This window comes from Bos grunniens, chromosome 9, assembly GCF_055505025.1.
Source record: "Bos grunniens cultivar Pamir isolate PY7600 chromosome 9, Bosgru_T2T1.0, whole genome shotgun sequence".
Taxonomy (NCBI): domain Eukaryota; kingdom Metazoa; phylum Chordata; class Mammalia; order Artiodactyla; family Bovidae; genus Bos; species Bos grunniens.
Genome location: NC_141173.1, coordinates 63226501 through 63250421, shown reverse-complemented (window position 1 = coordinate 63250421; position 23921 = coordinate 63226501). Strand labels below are relative to the sequence as shown.

General features: G+C 38.1%; 2 protein-coding genes across 23 annotated transcripts in view; one reads left to right on the top strand and one right to left on the bottom strand.

Annotated features, from left to right (window-relative positions):
• The window catches only part of ORC3 (origin recognition complex subunit 3), a 73728-nt gene extending 61631 nt beyond the window's left edge, over positions 1 to 12097 (top strand). For 10 of the 18 annotated variants that reach the window (XR_015133160.1, XR_015133161.1, XR_015133154.1 and 7 more), the window contains 4 exons: positions 3547 to 3688; positions 5272 to 5388; positions 6338 to 6417; positions 6934 to 7343. Coding sequence is in view for 9 of the 18 variants with exons in the window: in XM_086317785.1 (XP_086173911.1) it covers positions 3547 to 3688; positions 5272 to 5388; positions 6338 to 6417; positions 6934 to 7039 (445 nt within the window). In the remaining 9 variants the exon portion in view is untranslated. Of the gene's footprint in view, positions 1 to 3546; positions 3689 to 5271; positions 5389 to 6337; positions 6450 to 6926; positions 7344 to 11863 lie in introns of those variants that run through there. The other 8 variants (XR_015133162.1, XR_015133157.1, XM_086317790.1 and 5 more) reach the window with 2 other exon arrangements.
• Positions 12098 to 13213: 1116 nt separating this feature from the next.
• The window catches only part of AKIRIN2 (akirin 2), a 29833-nt gene continuing 19125 nt past the window's right edge, over positions 13214 to 23921 (bottom strand). For 3 of the 5 annotated variants that reach the window (XM_086317811.1, XM_086317812.1, XM_086317810.1), the window contains exons 2-5: positions 18520 to 18663; positions 16576 to 16725; positions 14223 to 14294; positions 13214 to 13963 (exon numbers count right to left, since the gene is read on the bottom strand). In XM_086317811.1, the coding sequence (XP_086173937.1) occupies positions 13953 to 13963; positions 14223 to 14294; positions 16576 to 16725; positions 18520 to 18625 (339 nt within the window). In that variant the 5' untranslated portion in view covers positions 18626 to 18663 and the 3' untranslated portion in view covers positions 13214 to 13952. The remainder of the gene's footprint in view (positions 13964 to 14222; positions 14295 to 16575; positions 16726 to 18519; positions 18664 to 23921) is intronic. The other 2 variants (XM_086317808.1, XM_086317809.1) reach the window with 2 other exon arrangements.

The window sequence follows — 23921 nt, the reverse complement described above, 5'->3', positions numbered from 1 at the left end:
TAGTAACAAGGTGTTTTCATTGTGCTTTATCCTTGTTGTGTCTTTGCTCAGAGCATGCTGGATCTCAGCCAAGCCCAGAAAACAGACAACCCAGCCCAGCCCAGCCATAATGCCCTATTTTATTCTGAGTGAAGGTTTCTAAGGGAGACCAGTGCAGCTCATGATCATGTCAGCACCAGTGTATAGTGAGAAACGCACTCAGAGTCCGTTTAGAAGTACACTACTCCAACCTGTATTTTAAGATGATCCCTTTCTTGAGAAACTCAAATCATTCTGAGTTTGGATTTCCCAAAAGCCAGCTCTGTAAAATCACCTACCTAACCTGCAGTTGGGACATGCCATCTAGAAAAAAAAATGAGAAGTCTTAAAAATAAAACAAATAGTTTAAAAGTAGGAAAAGCAATTATCATTGCTTATCCTGTTTTTTTAATGGCAGTTCAGTCTCAGCAGCAGACTGGGTACTGAATAGAATCAAGTACTAAAAAAGCAATTCAGCTATTGAAGATGAAGAGTGGTTTTCTGATAAATTACCTGTCCCTCTTGTAAGTGAACAGTTCCATTTTCAGGACTGTGTGGGGCAGTCATTGTTCCTGGTCACTGGGGAGAAATTACTGATGTCAGGACAGAAGTCAAAAGGATCAACCAAGTGTGACAAAAGGAAGGTTAAAGTGAGAGAAATGTGTCACATAAAAGTGATACAGTGCAACGCTAAAGTGACCTCCTGGCTAAAAACGACCTTGGAGAACTCACAGAATTAACCTTGCCCCACCGGGCTTTCCCGTGCTTATAGTTTCTAGACCCACGTGCCTCGTTCTCTTTTCCCAAGTTGTGACCATTGTAGTTGCTAAAAATAATTTTACAGTGTAATATGGCATAATTTATAGGTCGAATGTCATGTTCTTTTCTGAATTCCCACAGATCCCAAATTGTAGGCTCTGCAACCAACCAGCCATTCCCTTTTCATGACCTTTGATTAATTAATATGTCTGACTTTTCACCTTTCTGAGTAGTTACTGAAATAAAACTGACCATGATTGTGTTGTGAAATCACAAAAATTTCCATACCAGGATTTATTATCTTTCCCAAGATTGAGTGTCCCTGCAGGGAAGAGGTTAGGACTGTGTAGCATGTTAGAGCTAAACAGGACCAAGTCATGCGGCAGCTAAAGCCCAGAGAGAGGTTGTGACCTGTGGAAAGTCAAACAACCCCAGTCTGCTGACATCTGACAGAAGGCCCATTCCATTTCCCCACACTGTCCCCAAGGCTCACACCACAGATGTTTACCACAGAGCTTGGAGTTCTAGAGAAAAGAAGTCCTTAAAAGATAAATAACAAGCATTAGACTCCAGGAAGCAAGGAGAGTTCCTAGTATACCATGAGCAGCTCTTGCTGAAACTACTGAGAAATGAGAATAACTTGCCACTGAGTTAACTGTTTTCACCAAAATCAAGCTTCGGCTTTGTAACCCTTGTGGATACTAAAGTGGTCGTACCAGTTCCCCTCAGACCACCTCTTTTGCTTGTAGACTCTGATCTGAGCATCATGTAGAGTTCCAGTGCCAGACTCACTGCTGATTTCTGTGCCAGTCTCCATATTTGTATTTGGATTAAGAATTCTAATACGTAGTGATGTATAGTCCAGTGGAAACAAAATACAGGCAAATATTTTGACTCTGATGGAAGTTCTTTAGATACCCATCTGAAAAGGTCTTCTTCCTTGGTTGCTGCTGCTGCTGCTAAGTCGCTTCAGTCGTGTCCGACTCTATGTGACCCCATAGATGGCAGCCCACCAGGCTCCCCTGTCCCTGGGATTCTCCAGGCAAGAACACTGGAGTGGGTTGCCATTTCCTTCTCCAGTGCATGAAAGTGAAAAGTGAAAGTGAAGTTGCTCAGTCATGACTGACTCCTAGCGACCCCATGGACTGCAGCCCACCAGGCCCCTCCGTCCATGGAATTTTCCAGGCAAGAGTACTGGAGTGGGGTGCCATCGCCTTCTCTACCTTGGTAATTACGTGAATCTCTAAACATTAAATATAAGGATTTTAAAAAGGGAGAGAAAGACAAATATGAGACAGTATCTTTTCTGAAATTGACCTGACTTGGTTGCCTTGTTAGATTTCCAGTCCTTATTACAGAGTAGGGACTCCAGCATGATCTTTTAATGAACCATCATGTATGATGATTGGGGACAGCCTGAGATTGGGATAGGAAAAGTTTATGGTCGGAAATTACAGTTGGGTAGCCAGCCATCCAGGTAGGCAGCTGGCATACAGAAACCATTCCCAGGGCTACAGCTAAACCGCCTAATCCAGTTGACTTGAGAAGGAGCAGCATCTGGAAGTGAAGTGAGCAGGGGGTCTGGGGCACTTGAGATGGGCAGGATGGAGTTGGTGGGGTGTGATATACATGGTTTGGACCCTCTCTGCCTCCTCTCTTCCTCAAAGCCAGACCACGCAGGTGGAGCAAGTGTCGTGGGATTTTTCTAGGCAGTGTTATCCTCTCCAGGAGGGAAGAAAGCCAGAACACCGGAAAGAAGAGTAATTTCCCTGGTGGATGGGCTGAAGAAGCTGCTTAGCTCTGCCTGCACTGGTGGGAAAAGGAGCTGATACAAATGTGTCATGTGACCAAAATACTTGAGGCACAGGACTGGCTAAACCCCAGGAATCTTTATGAAGGCATTGTGAATTAACTGCTTTAATCGAGCTTGTGACTTATTACTCTGCCTTTGGGTTATGGATGCCAAAGTTTCCCCATTCTGATTTGCAACTCACTGGGCCACCCAGGAACCATGTACTTTCATGGCTGAGACTGGCTGACAGACTTACTATATATATATTCAGAGTGAAGTTTTTAATGCTGTTAAAAAAAAATTCAGATTTCATTAAAATTGGTTTATTACCTAGTCAGATAAGACAGAAGAATCTCAAATTAGTGATTTTTTTTCAGTAATTGAAATTTTAATGATAGGTGGTTTTTTTTAATACTCTGAAGTGAAAATTTAGCCTTTTCTGCCTATAAAGAGGAATTCTAACACATAAAAACTTCACATATATTTATGTGAATATATTTATGTGAATATTTATATATCTCTCATATGAGAGATATCTCCATGATCCAAAAAGATTTCCTAAACTCTTAATTCCAGGTCTGAGGCCTATGTTTAACACTGCCAAGAGTTAAATGTTTGCTATGGTAAGAAATATGACATGTTTCCTAAATAATTCAAGAAAGTATTCATTGACACTTTAAGAAATGCTACCTTAAAGATTTTGAGCAAAAATGTAATTTGTATACATTTGTTCCTAGAGATTTGAATCAGAACTAAGATATAGTTTCCTTTACTCCAGAGAGTAGAAGTTTTAAACAATATTACAGGGAAGAGGTAGAATTGAGGACAGCTGCACTGGATTTTATACTTATTTTGGCTGTTGTTGATTTTGTTTTTTAAGTAAATTGCTCAGTCCTCCACAGAGGAGTAACACAAATACTATATTGAAATGAACCTGTGCTCATGTAAAAGCTGATACCTGACCTTGATGGTTTCAGAGAGTACCTCCTGCCTCCAGATACCCAGCCTCTGCATGAGACGCTGTACTTCAGCTCTGCCCACACCCTTCGCCAACACCTGAATGCCGCCCCTCGCATAGCCCTCCACACTGCACTCAACAACCCCTATTACTACCTCAAGGTAAGAAGTGGACATTTCTCTGACAGTTCAGTTCAGATTCCAGGCTTTATGTAACTTAGAAATAGTGTAAATTTGCTGTTCTAATGAGCAGGGAGCAGGCAGCTCAGTGTTGTACCTCTTTCAGATATTTTAAAAAACCCTTTAGATTTTAGAGGGCTTTTTTCTAAGCCTGTGAACTAACACTATCAACTTTTGATCATGTGTGATTGTCTTCTCTTTCATGTAATAAAACCAGGCCATAGGAGTAACTTGAGTTGAAAATAAGGGAAAGGCTTCTTACAGATGTAACAGCAGATAATTGGTCAAACCTTGTGACTCAGTGAAATTACTTTTAAAATTCCAAATGATTATTTCTGATGGAAAAAAGAAAAACTTTGCAATTTCATCTTGGATTTTAAACCAAAGAAAGATCTACCCTGAGAGTATCTCCAAAACTGAATGTAGATGCCACCAGCAATCTGCTGGAAATAAAACTCCTAAACTCCAGACATATCTGCCAGTTCCAGGTTGTTCTTTAAACAAAGAGTTCAATGACAGGTAACATGATCACTTTAAACATTTCAGAAAGCTGAAAGTGTCAGTTGTTATAGACACACATAAAATAATGTGTTGATAATTTGCTAAGTTAATATTAAATTGCTAATTTGTTAATAAGTTATCAACTCAAACACCTGGAAATCTTACAGCAGAAGATACTTAAGAAGTGACTCCATAAAACATATGAAGACAGTTCTAATGTACTGGTTTCCCATCTGAAAGGGCACGCAAACTAACATGCTAAGTAAGCATTGTGAGAGAATGCTGAGTAGGAAGGTGTAAATCATGGTTTTCAGTAATGTCGGTAGTGGGGTAATTGAATAATTTCATGTTTAAGGCACAGAATATCAATTATTTTTATATATAAGCCACGAATTAAAACTCTACAAAATCCATCTTTTTTTTTTGGCTAGTATCGAGTCACAGAAGAGAACTGTTGTGATTTCAGAAGTTTGGGGGAGTATATAATTCACTTGTGTATATTTGAAAGAGATTTTGTTTCTTAATAAGAACCATCAATTTCAAATAGGTTGAAAAAACACTGATGGTTTTGTGGGGGATAGGATCTGCAATGCTGACAACACAGTCTTCTTTGAGCGACAACCTGTAGTCCTGGTAGTGGTATGTTGGTATTTATTAGTACAGTATAGTAATTGCTAGAATTCAGGTAATTAGCAGTGTTGGAAGTGGCAGTTTATTGAAAATCCACAATTCGATAAAATTTTATGGAAACCAGAAATGCATCAGAGTCTCAGTAATGAATAATGTATGATTTAAATGATTAATTATTTATATGATGAATAATAATTAATGATGAAAATGAAAAATATTCCTGTTTTTTGATCCTGGCAATATCCATCCAGTGACTAGGAGCTAGGGAGATTTTGACCAACAACCAGTTAACTATTGGAGAATAAATACAACTCACAAAATAAAGGAAACCAAAGACTTCATTTATTAGCTTAGTAATTTCAGGTTAATTAATTTGTGATTTTGTTCCTCATGATTTTTGAAAAGTAGTTATCTTAGTTTACTGTTATTTTTAGAATGAAGCACTGAGAAGTGAAGAAGGTTGCATTCCCAATGTTGCCCCAGACATCTGCATAGCATACAAACTGCACCTGGAGTGCAGCAGGCTAATCAACCTTGTGGACTGGTCGGAGGTAGGTCAGGGGGAAGGAGCAAGCTGTCTGTGTGTCTAACCAACCGTGACACCTTTCTTGGGCTGCTTTTATACTTTTGGTACTTTGGAAGTCATCTCTTACTTTCTCAGTCGCCTGTCTTTGGTTTGGAAAACATTATAAATCACCTGGCAAGTTTCTCCAAAAAGGCACCTAACTGCTCAGCAGTTCCACCCAAGCCCCAGAACGCTGATCCCAAACGCCTCAACCAAACTAATTCTGTTAATAATGCTATGTCCTTGCCAGGTCAAAATAAGTACATGTACATTTTAGTATGTTTAACAAAAGCTAAACAGTTGAGGTCAGTTCTGTTATCCCACAGGATGAAACAGTATATTATTAACTAGCATTTCCCTTATTGGATGAAAGAAAAGAAAATATTGGAATAACTATACAACAGATTTAACAATCAGAAAGTACAAGGAATACTTGGCAAGGCAAAGGACAACTGTTATTATTCTTTAATAATTATTCTTTCCCTCTTCAGAATATTAGAAGTTAACTTTGTTAAAGGCCCTATTTGAAGTATGTCTTGTCACTATTTAAAAATATGGTAATTGGTTGCTTCCAAGAAAAATAGGCATTTTCCTGGGTGATGGAGGTTGAGAGTAGAGGATACAGGACAGCCTCATGCTTTTCAACTTTTTCAGCTTCTCAACTTTTATTTCTTGTTTTTCTCTGCACATTTCCTAGTGCTCTGAAATATAAGATTATTCGGGAACCATTCCACTTTCTTTTAATGTGTACTTATTTAAAGTGATCATCAGTGTAGTTCTGAGACCCTGAAATTTGGTACAATTTTTAAAAATGTGTAGCTACCAGCAGCAGCAATGTTTGACCTGGCTTAAAAATACAGAGCCTTTAAGTGCAAAAAAATAAAAGATGTTTGACAACAGCAGATTTTATCTTCCTCTGTCCTGTCTCTCAAAAGGCTTTTGCAACAGTTGTGACAGCTGCTGAAAAAATGGATGCAAATTCTGTAACCTCAGAAGAAAGGAATGAAATTATCCAGTATCCTTTTAAATCAATTCTACAACGTCCAGGTAAGCATGCAGAATAGTTTATAGTTTCTCCAGATCTACACTAGAGATAGAACCATACCACACCAGAATAAGTTGTTCCTTAATACTTATTTCTAATTTAAAATGAGACAAATTGAAACTATTTGGTCTAAAACTTATATAAAGGTCGTTTTCCAAAGTTCACCAAAAATGTCCCAGAATGGTCATCATTGAATTCTCTATGTTTCTTAGGTTATTGATGTAGTTTAAGAAGTTGGCAGGGAAGCAATTTCCATACTCCTTGAAAGATGAGAACTAGATAAGTGGTAAGCACTTTTCCATTTGTGTCTTATTGACAGTAGAGTCTAATTATACTTAATGTTTTCCAGTAAGAGTTATAGTTTAATCTAGTAGTATGCATTTGAACTGTACTTCAGCTCACCAACTAATGTTTTAACACTGAGATTTTAACTCCCTTTTTTTGGGTCAGAAATACGTGGTGAATTTCCTTAGCTATAGCCTCCAGTGCTCGGTTTATTAGAGCTGTCTCTGAATTAGAACTTTTGGGATTTATAAAGCCTACCAAACAGAAGACTGACCATGTGGCAAGGCTAACGTGGGGAGGCTGCTAGACAGCAAACGAGTGAAGCCAGAAAGATAACAATTAGCCTAAGAGAAAAAGACCAGTCATGTTTACACACGGCTCAAAGAAGATTGTCTGGCAAGAAGAGAAGTGTGGAATCCCTGTGTGATGTTTAAACAGAAAAGTAGACTGTTAACCCCAAACAGGAATGTATCAAAGCCCCTTTGGAGAATTTTGAAATCCAACAAGTAACACGCAACTAGAAACTTTCTCAGAATATCACTGCAGAAATTATGAATAAATTGTTCTTGAACATGAATAATAAATGTAATAAATTCCTTTATCTAAGAGAATCAGTTGATCTGCAGTTGATCTAATAGTATTAATACTTATTTTTGTTCTACCAGTTTCTTGCACTGGTATTCTTCACTTGTGTAAATTATGTAATAAGATGAATATTCTAGAGGATTATTTCTCTCCCTCCAGAGGTTCTAAAACTGCCTCTACTGCCCCATTTCCTTTAGTCTTACAGCTTAAAAAGTCTCAAGTTGTTTGGCTTTCTGATAAATGACAGTAAATATTGTACTTTACGTTGACCCATCATGGAGTCTTAAAGAGCCTCAAAAATCTTTACAAATCACATCAACCCTTAGGGCTCAGATGAAATGACACCTGAATCTCTTCCATAATAAGAATTCAAATCAAGATAGTGAAACAAAGAGACCTCAAGTTCATTATTTAATGTCCTGGTTCCAAGAGAATTCTGGGATGTATCTTTAAGTATACTAACATACCAAAATTACCATGCAAATATGACTGGGAGGGAAAAAGTCCAAATTCAGTGAGGACTATTATAGTTGAAGACCTCAGAACTATGTACTTTTAGGTCTGTGTGTTTAGAGGACAAATTTAATATAAACAGACTTAATATATAACTTAAGCCTCATTAATTCTGGAGTATAAAGGAGGTATTATGTAAGCATAAAGGGCTCCTTAGCCCTGTGGCAACAAGGTGAGCTGAGATAACATTAATGGATAACCGCTGCCTTCTCCACTTCCGGCTTCAAAAACTTTTAAGTGCTAGATGAAATGTTCAGTTCAGTCACTCAGTCGTGTCCAACTCTTTGCGACCCCATGAATTGCAGCATGCCAGGCCTCCCTGTCCATTACCAACTCCCGGAGTTCACTCAGACTCACGTCCATCGAGTCGGTGATGCCATCCAGGCATCTCCTCCTCTGTCGTCCCCTTCTCCTCCTGCCCCCAATCCCTCCCAGCATCATTCTTTTCCAGCAAGTCAACTCTTCACATGAGGTGGCCAAAGTACTGGAGTTTCAGCTTTGGCATCATTCCTAATGTACCCCAGACAAATTGTCATAATGTTGCCAGGGTTAAAAAGAAAAGTAAATCCCAAGGTACCAGAAATAAAAAATAAATTCTAAGCCAGAGCAGAAAGTGTCTAGCCCAACAAAGCCTTGAGACAATTACCAGAGTTGCATTAGTTCAGATAGATTAAATGTCTTATCTTCATCTTAGAAGATGCTAGATTTCTTATTCAGCAGAATTGAAACACGTGTACATATGCACAAAGGGCTGTCAGCTTGGAAATTAAGGAATTCATGATGCAAATGAATGTATAAACACAAGAGGCTTTTGACACCTTGGAATCCATGTGTTAGAGGCAGAACTTCTAGGGGTCATCTAGGGGTCCCTGAAATGAGGCATAGAGCAGAGCAGATCATGGACATAATCAAAGACTAGATTTCTGTTGTGTGACATTTTCCAATGTATCTTCACAACACCTAGGTCACTATTTTTTCCTCAGTATTTCTAGCCATTCCCCTTCAGTCAGATGTGCCCTCAATCATGTTTCATTTTTGACTATGGTTGGTAAAATCTAGGTAAAGAATGTGTGATTGATTTGTTCACAAATTATTTATTGAGCATGTATCATGGGACACTGTTGCAGCAACTTATAAGTACTTCAGTGAGCATAGATCTTTGCCCTCACTGCATTCTATCAAAGCAAAGAACAATTATACAATGTTTAAAAAAAAAAACAGCAAAAGGGAAGCAGATCATGCTGAACATGCCCTGCCTGAGATGGCGTTTGAATAAAAAGATTTAGCCATGATTTTATGGAAGTGCATTTTAGATAGAGAACAGCAATAACAAGGGAAGTACGCAAGCTGCACTGGAGGAACAGCGAAGGCGGCCAGTGTGGGACACACAGTGAGCAGCAGGGAAACTCAGAACTGAATGAGGTGGAGTGGAGAGCTGTAGACCACTGTAAGGTCTTTAACTTTTATACGTAGGAAGCCATCTAAGCCATCCTTTCAGTTCAGTCCAGTCGTGTCTCTTTGCGACCCCATGAATCACAGCACGCCAGGCCTCCCTGTCCATCACCAACTCCTGGAGTTCACTCAGACTCACGTCCATCAAGTCAGTGATGCCATCCAGCCATCTCATCCTCTGTCGTCCCCTTCTCCTGCCCCCAATCCCTTCCAGCATCAGAGTCTTTTCCAATGAGTCAACTCTTCGCATGAGGTGGCCAAAGTACTGGAGCTTTAGCTTTAGCATCATTCCTTCCAAACACCACCCAGGACTGATTTCCTTTAGGATGGACTGGTTGGATCTTGCAGTCCAAGGGACTCTCAAGAGTCTTCTCCAACACCACAGTTCAAAAGCATCAATTCTTCGGCACTCAACTTTCTTCACAGTCCAACTCTCACATCCGTACATGACCACAGGAAAAACCATAGCCTTGACTAGATGGACCTTTGTTGGCAAAGCAATGTCTCTGCTTTTGAATATGCTATCTAGGTTGGTCATAACTTTCCTTCCAAGGAGTGAGCGTCTTTTAATTTCATGGCTGCAGTCACCATCTGCAGTGATTTTGGAGCCCCAAAAAATAAAGTCTGACACTGTTTCCCTATTTATTTCCCATGAAGTGATGGGACCAGATGCCATGATCTTAAGTTTTCTGAATGTTGAGCTTTAAGCCAACTTTTTCACTCTCCTCTTTCATCAAGAGGCTTTTTAGTTCCTCTTCACTTTCTGCCATAAGGGTGGTGTTACCTGCATGTCTGAGGTTACTGATATTTCTCCCGGCAATCTTGATTCCAGCTTGTGCTTCTTCCAGCCCAGCATTTCTCATGATGTACTCTGCACATAAGTTAAATAAGCAGGGTGACAATATATAGCCTTGATGTACTCCTTTTCCTATTTGGAACCAGTCTGTTGTTTAGAAAGACCTTTAAAGGATCACTGGCTATGAGAATAGACTGGAATAGGTGAGGAGACACAAATGAGGCAAAACAAAGACCACTTTGGAGGTCACTGGAATCACCCAGGCAAGACACAAATGTCTCCTACAAGGGTAGTAGTAGAGATGGTTGAGATTTTAGATGGAAAACAAGATTGGATGAAGGATGTGAGGAATTCAGTACTCTCTGAAAAGCTTCTGAATGGCGATGCCATCAACTGAGGAGTTGATACTAGAGGCAAGGAGCCCCAGGTCATCTCTAGACATGCTTTAAAGTTCGGAGAAAAGACCAGGCCAGCAACCAGCAAAGGAAAGAAAATCAGGCCAGTGTGGTGGTATCTTGCCACCAACTGAACAAAGTGTTTCAAATGTTGATTAGATTTAGCAATGCACAAAATGTTGGTGGCTAATGAGTGGCTGAAGAGTGAAGACAAAGCCTGGCAGGCATCACCTATCATAGCACTTTGTGTGATATAATAACAGAGATCATAGCATCATCTTATACCATGAAGTTTTAACATGAAACTAATAAATGCTTTAGACTTAACTTCCAGATTACAGTACGTTTAAAGCAATAGAAGAGTTAATGACATTAATTATGACAAATATTCAATAAGATGACAAGTTTAGTTGTTCCAGAAAGTCAGAATCTTAATTGAATTCTGCTTTAGGGAGAAAAAAACCTGCAAAAGACATTTTGAGGACAAATGGGAAAACCTGAATATGGATTAGATGTTAAATTAGGAAAGCATTCCTTTAAGTAGGAGGTAAAAGAGTCCACCTGCTAGTGCAGGAGACCTGGGTTCAATCCGTGGGTCAGAAAAAGGACAACCCACTCCAACAGTCTTGTTGGGAAATCCCATGGACAGAGGAGCCTGGTGGGCTACATGTTCTTAAACAATATACATACAAAGCAAAAAGGGCAGAATAATTGTTCCCTTTAAGAGGATTGCTGGACTGTATTTTTAGCTTTTGATTTTCTAATAAAATTGACCAAAAAAGTGGGAGAAGAATAGACGTTTAGAAAATTCTCGAGTTTTGTTCTAAAGATTATAGAACACAAAAATAGGTTAATACCTAGAGAGGAATTATAGGATCAAAAGACTTAGTCTTTTGTCAAGTTTTTTATGAGAATTAGATATAAAAGGAAAATGGGTGCAGGAGAGGACTGTTGGCCCTACCTTTGAATGAGCTAATGCTCCCCAGCTGGGGCAAAGGTAGGAGCACATAACTGCTGGAGCCCTATCTATGAGTAGACAGGGACAGGCTCATCAGGTGCTTTAGCAGGATATTCACTTATTAACAGCAGTTACTGTGTAATTTTGAAGTAAGGGAGTAACCCAAAAAAGGCGGATACAATCATTTCCAACCTTGGATCAGCTGGGGAACATGTCAAACAGATTCCAACAGTCTTCACCTCCCCTCAGTCTTCTAAAGCAGTCTCTAGGGGTAGAACCTGTAAAGGGCTCCAGTTAATGTTGCTGATGCAATAAATGTCTCATTTGGAAACCATTTTCTTTAGGATGTAAGTTCTTGCCATAGGCCAAAGATAGCATTGATATTTTTAAACTTACTGTATTTTTTTCACATTGCCTGTTTTTCCTATACAGGAAATTATATCCGGTGATTTACCCTAGTTACATTACAGTAACCGGGTACAGCTCAATACCAGCAGGGCCTTTTACTGTAAAGAATATGACGACTGTTGGCCGACTAAATTCTGTACTTATTGGAAGCAATTTCAGAGCTTTTTGGGAATTCAAAGTGAGGCTTGTATCTACTCATCGCCACCTACTGGGTCCATCTAAATCTTAACTGTTAATAAATCCAAGAAGTTGCCCACATTTTTCATTTTCTGAAATTACGTCACACACTAAATCAGTTAAAATCAGGAAGCAGCCCATAAGACAGAATTTTGGGGTCAGGTGGATAAGCAGAAATTTGGCTGTGGGGGAAATTTTGTTCTTGACCAAAGTTGAATCTAGAATTAAAAGGTTATTTGAGGGTCCATTCAGACTGCCAGCACTGGTTTTCCTTATAGCATATCCTCTATACCAGACCAGTTTATAAACTTTAAATCTACACAAAAAGTCACATGTGCTTATTATATGAAAAGAATGTTCATTTTGGAATGAAGAAGAGATAAAGCATATTTACATTCTATCCTCACTCCTCCATAATTTTTACTTACTCTTACATTCTAAAATGCTGTCCCACTAGACCAGTGGTTCTCAGCTGGGGACCATTTTAACCCCCCTGCCCTGACATTTGTCAGCATCTGGAGGCACATTTTTGGTTGTCAGGACTGGGGGAGGGCATTACTGGCATCTAGTGGTAGAGGCCAGAGATGCTGCTAAACATCCTACATGCAGTAGTCTCCCCACAACAAAGATTGAATCTGGCCCCAATTGTCAGTAATGCTGAGGCTGAGAATCTGTCAGTCCATTAAAACCAGGTAGGATTATCCACCTTATGGCCACCCTTGGTATACCAGTGTTTCTAAAGCACTTAATGGGCATATGGATTACCTGAGGATCTTGCAAAGGCCCTCTACCACTTTTTGGCCTTGTTTTAGACAAAGAATATAATTTTGGTGAAATATAATCACTAAAGTTAAAAAGGAAAAATAATCTTTTTTGTCTTCTACTAATTAGGTCAATTATAAACATATCCCAGTATATTTATGACTTAATTAGTAGAAATATGTTAATAGAATTTAAAAGAATTCACTGAAGCACTCTTTGGTCACTTCATTATAGGAAAGCTGTGTCTGGAAAGCACATATGGAATGGGAATTAGATGTACTGAATGATGCTTTCATAGATTTTCCTTTAAAGTATACAGCTGTTAAAACTAACCTTCAGTCATGCAATGAGAAGAGAGACAACTTGGAATCAGAACTCAGTTTATGAAAAGACTGATTTTGAAATCTTATCAGAAAATTGATTCCTGGAAAATGCTTACATTTAAAACACTGGCTTTATTCAAATACTACCCATCTGTACATTAAGAACAAGCAGATTAGAAGTAAATGGTTTATTCTTCCAACTAAATTCCAGTACTACAAGGGCAGTAAAACAATGATACATGGTGGGGGGAATGCAGCTATAAACATTCGTTAAAAAGACTGATAGAATAAATAAAAACTACCAAAAAAAAAAATCCCAACAGGGAAATCATATAAACCCATTTGAAACCCCAAGAAGTCCTGGAATACAGAAATGCCCTCCTCCTCCACTAGTTCATAGGAAGCACTGTAGGCTATTTGCTTAATAATGTCCTGGGATTACATCCTAAATTATTAACAACTGGTTATAGCTTGGTTGTAGTGCACAATTAAAATCACACTAACTTCATCTGAAGTGTCTTTCTACAGTTTTATTTACACAACCAGTGAAGGGCATGTTCTTAGAATACCAGCTTTAATCCTTTCCAAACATATTAATAGAAGCCAAATTGTAATGATACAGCAAATGAGGCCACTGGCATTAATACAGGTAGCAAAGGTCCACATCCGGGTGGTATTGACATCAAGGAAATTTCCAAATCCGGTTGCTGCCTAAGAGTGGTTGCCACTGACGAAAGCTTGAAATAACCTGTATTCACAGAGGGGTATTGGCATTGCTGCATGTCATAATTGGGACCTCTTGCAACAACTCAACAAGGAACAAGGCAGCCCATAAATGCAGAAAACGTGATTCATGAAACATCTAAAGGGAGAGAAAAGGAAAATGAGTGCAAAGTTCAGATCAAAATTTAAACACGCCAAAGCTTCATCCCTAATATACTGCCCTAGATATTTAAATAAGCAAAAGTAATAAGCCTGAGTAAAATTTTACTGCTTATTTCCTCCAAACTTTTTCTCCTTGATACTGTTAAGTTCTCTTGTGTATGAAGATAATTATAATAAATTATAACAAACATCTCCATAAGATTGTCTTGTATTTGGTTCAAAGATGAAATACTTACAACTAGCAGGCTGTTCTCCATATCGTCGCATTATCTGATCATGTGTAAACTTCACAAATGCATCATATTGTTCTATAAATAGAGGTAATTATCAATTACATGATTTGTAAAAATGCCCTCTTAATCTCTCAAGGCCAGAGAAACTCAAAAGTCCAATATATATATAGTGAAATAATTCTTATTTGGCACTTAGACACACAACCTCAATAGTAACAGCTTTTCAAATGGAAAGAGCATGGAGCTTAGGAAACCCACATCAGCTCAAATCACACAACCTCATGTATAAGCTGGGTGGGGCTTATTTCTTATTAAAAGTAAAGATATTTTTCCTCTGAAAATTATTATAAGTAGTCTATGAATGGTAATGTACTGCAATGAGAGGAAACAGGACAAAAAAGCATAGTAAAATATGTAATTAATCCAAATATCCACCTGTAACCTAATTAGATGCCACAGAGAAAGATGTTATATAACTAACAAATTCTCTCACCTATATTAGCACTAACTCCCTAAGCATGAAGTTTACAATATCAATATCCATTAAATCTGTGGCTTAAAAATCAGGGGGGAAAGTCTGATTATGTTAGCACACATATTTTATTTACTACACTTAAATTATCCAATTTTATGGAAAAAAATTTTCTGGATAATTAAAAGAATGCAGCAGATTGATAAAATTATGTACACAGTGCCAGTTAAAATTATGTACACAGTGCCAGTTAAATTTCAAGTCTTCAGACTGATGCAAAATTATCGTGAAAGGTACAAAGTCAAAAACCTCTTCAAACAATGTGACCGATAAAGAATTAATCTCCAAAATTTACAAGCAGCTTATGACAACAGCATCGAAACAAACAATCCACTCAAAATGGGCAGAAGACCTGAACAGACATTTCTCCAAAGAGGACAAACAGATGGCCTAATATGCACATGAAAAGATGTTCAACATGGCTAGTTATTAGAGAAATGCAAATCAAAACTACAATATCACCTCACAGTGGTCAGAATGGCTATTATCAAAAAATCCAAAAAACATGCTAGAAGATGTGGAGAAAAGGGAACCCTTCTACACTGTTGGTGGAATGTAAATTGGTACAGCCACTATGGAGAACAGTTTGGAGGTTCCATAAAAAAGTGAAAATACAGCTACCATATGACCCTGCAATCCCACTCATGGGCATATATCTGGAGAAAAACGTGATCTGAAAGGATACATGCACCCCAGTGTTCACTGCAGCACTGTTTACAAGAAGACGTGGAAGCCACCTAAATGTCCACTGACAGAGGAATGGATAAAGAAGATGTAGTGTATATATATATACACAATGGAGTATTACTCAACCATTAATAAAAGTGAAACAATGTCATTCGCAGCAACATGGATGGACCTAGAGAGTGTCATACTAACTGAAGTCAGAGAAGGAGAAATTATATATATCTGGAATCTAAAAAGAAACAATACAAATGAACTTATAAAACAGAGAGACTCACAGACTTAAGAAAATGAACTTATGATTGCTGAGAAGGAAGGAAGGGTTAGTCACTCAGTCAAGTCCAACTCTTTGCAATCCCATGGACTGTAGCCTGCCAGGCTCCTCTGTTCATGGGATTTTTCAGCAAGAAAACTGGAGCAGGTTGCCATTTCCTTCTCCAGAGGATCTTCCCAATGCAAGGATTGAACCCACATATCCTGCACTGCAGGCAGATTTGTTACTGTCTGAACTACCAGGGAAGCCTGAGGAGAAGAGTTAGGGACTTTGGAAAGGTCATGTACACACTGCTATACTTAAAATGGATAACCAACAAGGCCCTATTGTATAGCACATGAAACTCTGCTCAATGTTATGTGCCAGCTTAGATGGGAGGCGGGGGGTTTGGGGAGAATGGATACATGTATATGTATGGCTGAGTCCCTTCACTCTTCACCTGAAACTACCTCAAACATTGTTAATCGGCTAATACCCCAATACAAGATAAAAAAGTTCAAAGTTTGGAAAAGTAAAATAACTTAAACAACCAAGTGTTTTAAAAAAAAAACCCCACAAGCAAACTGTAGCCCTCCAGGCTTCTCTGTAAACAGCCAAAGCATAGGGTATTATCAAAAGAAATATCTAGTTTCCTAATATTGCTGCTCATCTACATGGCTAACAAATACTATTTCTTAAAGTCACTAAGGAGGGCCATGAGCTATAGCCAAGTTCATTTCCTTTCTTGAAATGAAATTCTCTGGTTCTTAGAGAGTATGCCTACCAGTGTATAGAAGGGGTAATTTAATTGATGTGTAAAATGTATGTGAGAAAGAATGCATTTCTTCGGATGAGTTTCTGGAAAGACTCTAAAACTCATCTCTTACCTGCAAGTTTTGTATTCAATATTTCTTCATATTCTTCTCGAACTTTCTCCTCACGTTCTTTCAATAAACGTTCACAGATCATCCCAACCTGCCGTAGAGTGAATAAGGGCTGTTCTTTTTTTAATGGTGAGGATGTTCCTGATGGAGTCCCTATGTACAACATGAACAAAAACCTCATCAGATTTAGAGGCATCATAGAAAAGCATCATCTAACTGAGGTGGTTTCATGTGAGTATTTCCAGTGCTCATATAAAAGCATTTTTCTATCAGTCTTTAGCACAGTATTTCCCTAGTCTTAAATCAGGTTTAATCCTATCAGCTTACAACTTTGGAAAGACACAGCAAAATGTATGCCATCAAACATAAGGGGGGAAAATGTGAAGGTGAGTTGAGAGAATAACAAAATACAAACAATAAATTTTTTGGTTTTAAATTAATTATTAGCCACGAGAGACTTTGTAAAAATAAATACTGAGAATATATTCCTAATATTCAACATTAAATTTTACAGTTCAGCATCCTTAAAGACTATTAATGTAGCAGCCACTTATACAGTGATAGATTTCTTCAGAATGCATTCCTCTTGAAGTATTTACTTAGGGTACTTTTATTTTCCAAAAACATCATTCCTCTTTTCTTGAAAAGAACATCTGAAATTAATATTTTTTAGAACTCAGGTTATGACAGTCACTCAAGATAACACTGCTGCAAGTATCCTATAAACAGAAATACACAGATTTGCTATCAATTGTTTGTCCTGTTTATCTGCCCCAATTCCTCTTTATACCTGCTCTTTATTAACTTGATGGCTGGGACCAGTTAACTGAGTATGTTTGTCCTGTGTCCAGCATCAGCTGGACAGAATACCAGAATTCTTGTGTACTGATATACAAGAATAAAGCATACCAGCTTTAGTCCACAGCTACCAAACTATCTTTATTTACTTTCAAAATCTCAGCTTTGCTGAGGCTGCCAGTTAACTGAGCTTATAAGAAGTAAACTGACAAATGAGAGGAGCTTGCTTTCCCACGATACAATCCTGTCTCTACCCTTACCTCCCCTTACCAAATTTCACCAACTTATCCCCTTCACGTGAGAGTCCCTTGGACAACACGGATATCAACCAGTCAATCCTAAAGGAAATCAGTCCTAAATATTCACTGGAAAAATTGCTGCTGAAGCTGTAACTCCAACTCTTTGGCCACCTGATACGAAGAACTGAGTCACTGGAAAAGACTGTGATGCTGGGAGAGACTGAAGGCAGGAGAAGGGGACGACAGAGGATAAGATGGCTGGATGGCCATCACCAACTCGATGGACATGAGTTTGAGCAAGCTCCAGAATTGGTGATGGACGGTAAGCCTGGTGTGCTACAGTCCATGGGGTTGGAACAGTTGGACCGAGCGACTGAACTGACTGAAAATTTTAAGTGTATATGCAAACTATCCTCTCCAATAAAAGGTAGGTAAAAACAGATGTAGCATCAAAATAATCAACCTTTAGGCATTATCCTAAAAGACAAGTGTGTGTGAGGGTGCATGTTCAGGGACATTTTTGGTAATAGGAGAAATCTCAAGTCTATCATTATTAAATAATTATGGGAAATCCGTAGAATGCAGTATTTAGCCAAGGCAAAGTATATCTATACCTGACAGAGAAGCATATGGCTGTATTTTTTTTTTCTTTAATAGAGGCTATGAATCATAGCATTTATGGGGAAGTCCACTTAAGGGATGTTACCTACAGATGGCTGTCTTTGAGTCATGGGAATCCAAGTGGCTATTACCTTTTTTGTACCATATTTTTAAGAGATTATGAGTTACCTGTATTAATGTTTTTTTCAAAAATCAAGGAGATATAGGAGCTTGATGACTAAAGGCAATTTGTTTTCCTTTTTCCCATACTAAGTAACATTCCTTTCACACTTATCAATTCTTTTATTACCTGGTGAAGCTGGTCCGCTGAGGAGAAATGCATGTGGCTGTGCATCAGAAGTACAACATGGATCTGTCTGTTGAAAACTAGTTTCTAAATGTCTTCTCTTCTGCATGCGTTTATACTCTTGTTTTATGTTGTACAGAATTTGTTCTAGAAGAAAAAAAGTCAAAATTTGGCAAGACAAACACTTTCAAGTTAAAAAATAGGTTGGGTTCTACTGAAAATATTCTCTTCAAATATCTAGAAAACTTATGTTTTGGGAGGAATTCATTTCAGCATAACGGGAACACTCAATCAGAAATAACACACACACACCATCTGGAATCCAGCTATTCCAAAATGCCATTCTTTCTGAGCACTTTAGTTTAAAAATAAGTTTTTAATTCAATGGTAAAGATAAGGGAGTCTGAACTGAAACATGTATTTCACTCATATTCTAAGAGTATCAGACTCAAAGGTCATTTATTCACCACACAGAGAACTATTAAACAGGCTTTTCCAAGACCATAAATAATTAGAAGCAGGGAGAAGTATGTAAAATACAGGTACACAAGAGTGAGAGGTGACAGCAATAGGTCAGCAAAATGACAGAGTTGATGTCAACTAAAAAACCATTATACATTAAGCAGCCATGGCCATTAATATTAAGCTCAACAGAACTGATGAGTATCACAGTCTCAGCAGCAAAGTTCTGTCCTATATCTTTGGGGTAAAAACCCATGTAAAGTGATTGGTACATCACTCATTAAAAGATGATTAATTAAAAACCACTACACTACAGTGCCACCCTCTTGAACCACGACCATCAAATGAGGAATGAAAAAGAAGCAGCATATCCTTTAGGCCAGTATGATAAGTTTCAGAAGACTTCTAATTCAAAATAGTGACAGTTAGCCAGCCTCTTCAGAAAATCCCTCCCTGAGGTTCCCACTCCCTTCAAACAGACTTTCTTACCACCACCACAGTTCTTAAATTCATAGGATATCCATGGGAAACTACATCCCAGGGAGCTTGTTATTCCCGACTCAAAAGCAAAAGTAAACAAAAATAACAGGCAATAAAATGTTTTGTAAATATAATGGAGTGTAATTCCACACCATTCTAAAATGATGCAATTTTAAAATGAACTGAAATGCAACTGAAGGCTAAAGATTTATGTAAAATGAAAACAATCATTTTTTGAAAAAGTTAATACTAGAAGATGTTTTTAGGTATACACTTAAATCTTACTTCTCTTTTCTCAGTTTAATTTCCCCAGTAAGAACTTTTAGAGCTTTTGAGAGAGAGACTGTAAGGGTATCAATCAGTCCCTTAAGCATTTAGAGTCTGCCAGTTTCAGTACTATAACCAGAAAGCAATTAAAAAATAAAGTCTTGCAAATAAAATAAAAATTTTAAAAATGTCTTGCAAAAGACATCTAGTGAAGAGTCCATTTATGTAAAATTTTGTGTGTAAACAAATCTGTTTTAAATATACATGAATACAAAAATCACACATTGGAATGACTAGCCTCAGGATGGTTGTTTGAAAGTCTATAACATTTCTCAAATGTTCTATCATTTGTTTATATTAAACATGGTCATCATTTTCAGTCCTTTTCCATTTATGTGAAATTGTAAAACAAAGTTACCAATGTGAAATAAAATAGCAATAGCTATCTACTAAACAGCTAAGCACCATAAGAGAAACACGCTTCCTAAGATTCAGAGGTGTCCAATAAAACCAGTGCAACATCCTGTACCAACCAGGTCAGGCACACATATCCTTTTTTCAAAAAATAACTCTTTCAGTAGCAAAATTCTTTAAGAGGTTTCTAAAATAATGATGTTTCGATCTCATAGCAGGCTTCACTCATTTATCATTTTATGTTCAGTTACCATCATGCTGATCAAAAGTACCATTCAAAGCTTACTCACGAAGACTTCAAATATAATAGCACAAAGTAATTTGGCTTTAACTTCTTTTGTGTGACTTATTCTTTGATCAGTGTGGTGACAAAACTGTTCTCAAGATTACTTATTCTTCCTTTTGCTTCACCCAAAGCACAACCAAATGTACCAAAAGAATAGCTGTAACAATTTGTTCATTTGAAAGTCTTGAACAAGTTCTAGCCTGAGAAGAAATATATGGTAAAACTTTTAAAAATTTAGCTTTATATATATCTCCATACTATCTAAAATTTAAGAGATTTTATCAAGGACCCGTAAGGCACAACTTACAAATGAATTCACCAATTTAAAAGTACAATTTGATGAGTTCTGACAAGTGCATACATAGTTCTGGAACCACCACAACCACAATAAAGAATTTTATCACCCCAGCTGTTCTCAGTCACCACCTTTACCGCCACTACTTTGCTGTCAGTTTTGTGTTTTCTAAAACTGCTATCTTAAAGAGTAGATTTTTGTCTTCTTTCACCCAGCAAAATGGTTTTGAGATTCATACATGATGTTACATCAACAAGTAATCCCTTTTTGTTAATTAGTATTCCACTGTGTATATACGGTATATATCACACCTTATCCATTCTCCTTTTGGTGGACATTTGGACCGTTTCCAACTGGGGGCTATTATGAATATTCAAGTACAAGCCCATAGGTGGACAAATTTTTATTTCGCTTAAGTAAATACCTAGGAGTGGAACTGGATGGACTGATTATATGACTAAGAAATTGACAAACCATTTTCCAGAGTAACTGTATGTTTTGCATTCCCACCAGCAATGTGAGTTCCAGGTGCTCCACATCTTTGTCAACACTTGGCAGAGCTGAAGAATTCTGAATGCTACAGCATTGCTTTTTATACCTATTAAGATAGAACTATGTCATCTAAGCCTCACTGTGCTCTTAAGATGCTTTAATACTGGTAACATGCGATCAACAATGTTACTTAGTGAATGGCCCAATTTCAGTTCAGTCAGTTCAGTGGCTCAGTCATGTCAGACTCCTTGTGACCCCAGAGACTGCAGCACGCAAGGCTTCCCTGTCCATCACCAACTCCCGGAGCTTATTCAAACGCATGTCCATTGAGTCGGTGATGCCATCCAGCCATCTCATCCTCTGTCGTCCCCTTCTCCTCCCACCTTCAATCACTCCCAGCATCAGGGTCTTTTCAAATGAGTCAGTACTTTGCACCAGGTGGCCAAAGTATTGGAGTTTCAGCTTCAGCATTGGTCCTTCCCAATGAAAATTCAAGACTAACTTCTTTTAGGATGGACCGGTTGGATCTCCTTGCAGTCCAAAGGACTCTCAAAAGTCTTCTCCAACACCACAGTTCAAAAGCATCAATTCTTCAGCACTCAGCTTTCGTCACAGTCCAACTCTCACATCCATACATGACTACTGGAGAAACCAAAGCTTTGACTAGACGTTTGTTGGCAAAGTAATGTCTCTGCTTTTTAATATGCTGTCTCGGTTGGTCTTTTTTTCCAAGGAGTAAGCATCTTTTAATTTCATGGCTGCAATCACCATCTGCAATGATTTTGGAGCCCCCAAAATTCAACTCTATCACTGTTTCCATTGTTTCCCCATCAGTGATGGGACCAGATGCCATGATCTTAGTTTTCTGAATACTGAGCTTTAAGCCAACCTTTTCACTCTCCTCTTTCACTTTCATCAAGAGGCTCTTTAGTTCTTCTTCGCTTTCTGCATAAGGGTGGAGTCATCTGCATATCTGAGGTTATTGATATTTCTCCCAGCAATCTTGATTCCATCTTGTGCTTCATCCAGCCCAGCATTTCTCATGATGTACTCTGCATATAAGTTAAAGAAGCAGGATGACAATATATAGCCTTGACATTCTCCTTTCCCGATTTGTAACCAGTCTGTTGTTCCATGTCTACTTCTAACTGTTGCTTCCTGACCTGCATACAGATTTCTCAGGAGGCAGGTCAAGTGGTCTGGTATTTCCATATCTTGATGAATTTCCCACAGTTTGTTGTAATACACAGTCAAAGGCTTTGGCATAGTCAATAAAGCAGAAGTAGATGTTTTTCCTAAATCAACCATGAATATTCATTGGAAGGACGGATGCTGAAGCTGAAGTTCCAATATTTTGGCCACCTGATGCGAAGAGCTGACTCACCACTCTGATGGTAGGAAAGATTGAGGGCTGGAGAAGAGGGTGACAGAGGCTGAAGTGGTTAGATGGCATCACCGACTTAAAGCACATGAGTTTGAGCAAACTCTGGGAGGTGGTGAAAGTCAGGGAAACCTGGTGTGCTGCACTCCATGGAGTTACAAAGAGCCTGACACCACTGAGTGACTGAACAATAACAAAGTAGCAAACAGCTAACTAGTAATACAAGCCTCAAGTTCAATCTCCATCAGTTCAGAGGTCTAGGCAGTTTGGAAGCCAATAACCAAGAAATCTCCCCAGATTCAGTATTCCAGAATTCACAAGTTCAATTTACATATCTGGTCAACTTAAGTTGCTTCCATATCAGCAAGATAAAGGCCTTACATACATCAACAATGTACCTATATTCACTTAATCTTAAACTAAAATCTAGCCGTCTCTTATGGATCTAAAATGACATTATATTCCAAGTACATGTAACATCTGACATTGTGTTGCCAACAAATTTACTAGTCCATTAAAGAAAGTGAAGCTTTACTAACATTATCAGTTGCACATTCCAGTTTTAATCATGCAGACTTCATATTTGGTTTGTGAAGCATAGATTAAATTCGCAGCAAATCACAGAGCAAAATATGTATTTTCAGACAATCTACACTCAAATGGTTGTAGTATATCCCTTTCCAAAATCCTTAAAACTACATCACCCTTGTTCTTACATATACTTTTATCTTGAACAACATGGGGATTTTCAGGGTGCAGAATTCCTGCTGTTGAAAGTCCATGTAACTTGTAGTTTGACCCTGTATCCAAGGATATGGTTCCTCTACATCAGCAGGGTTCCACATCCTTGGATTTAACCACCTTTGGATCGTGTATTTACTATTTTATTTACTAGTGAAAAAAATCCACATAAATGGACCTGTCACTTCAAGCCCACATTGTTCGAAGGTTAACTGTAAAATATTAAGACTTTTTGCACTTATTAGGTTAAGTGAAAGTCAGTATTAGCAGATTTATGACTAAGGGCATTTTCATTCCCAAATCTAGTAAATATCACTGAGGTTGCTAAAGAAATTCTCTGTAATAAGCAGATTATCAATGAGCCTATTCCTTTGGAATATCTGAAATATATATATATAAGCAAAAAACCTAGGTAAATGTGAAAAGAAAAGCCCTGGCCTGAGACAATAAAGCCTGTTTACTCATCTTAGTTGCCAACGACTACTTTAAAAACCCTGGACACAATGAACAAGGTCAACAATATAAACAGGAGAAAGCAGGGATTAAAAAAAAAAAAAGCTGCTAATGATGGTAAAAGAAATAGCATC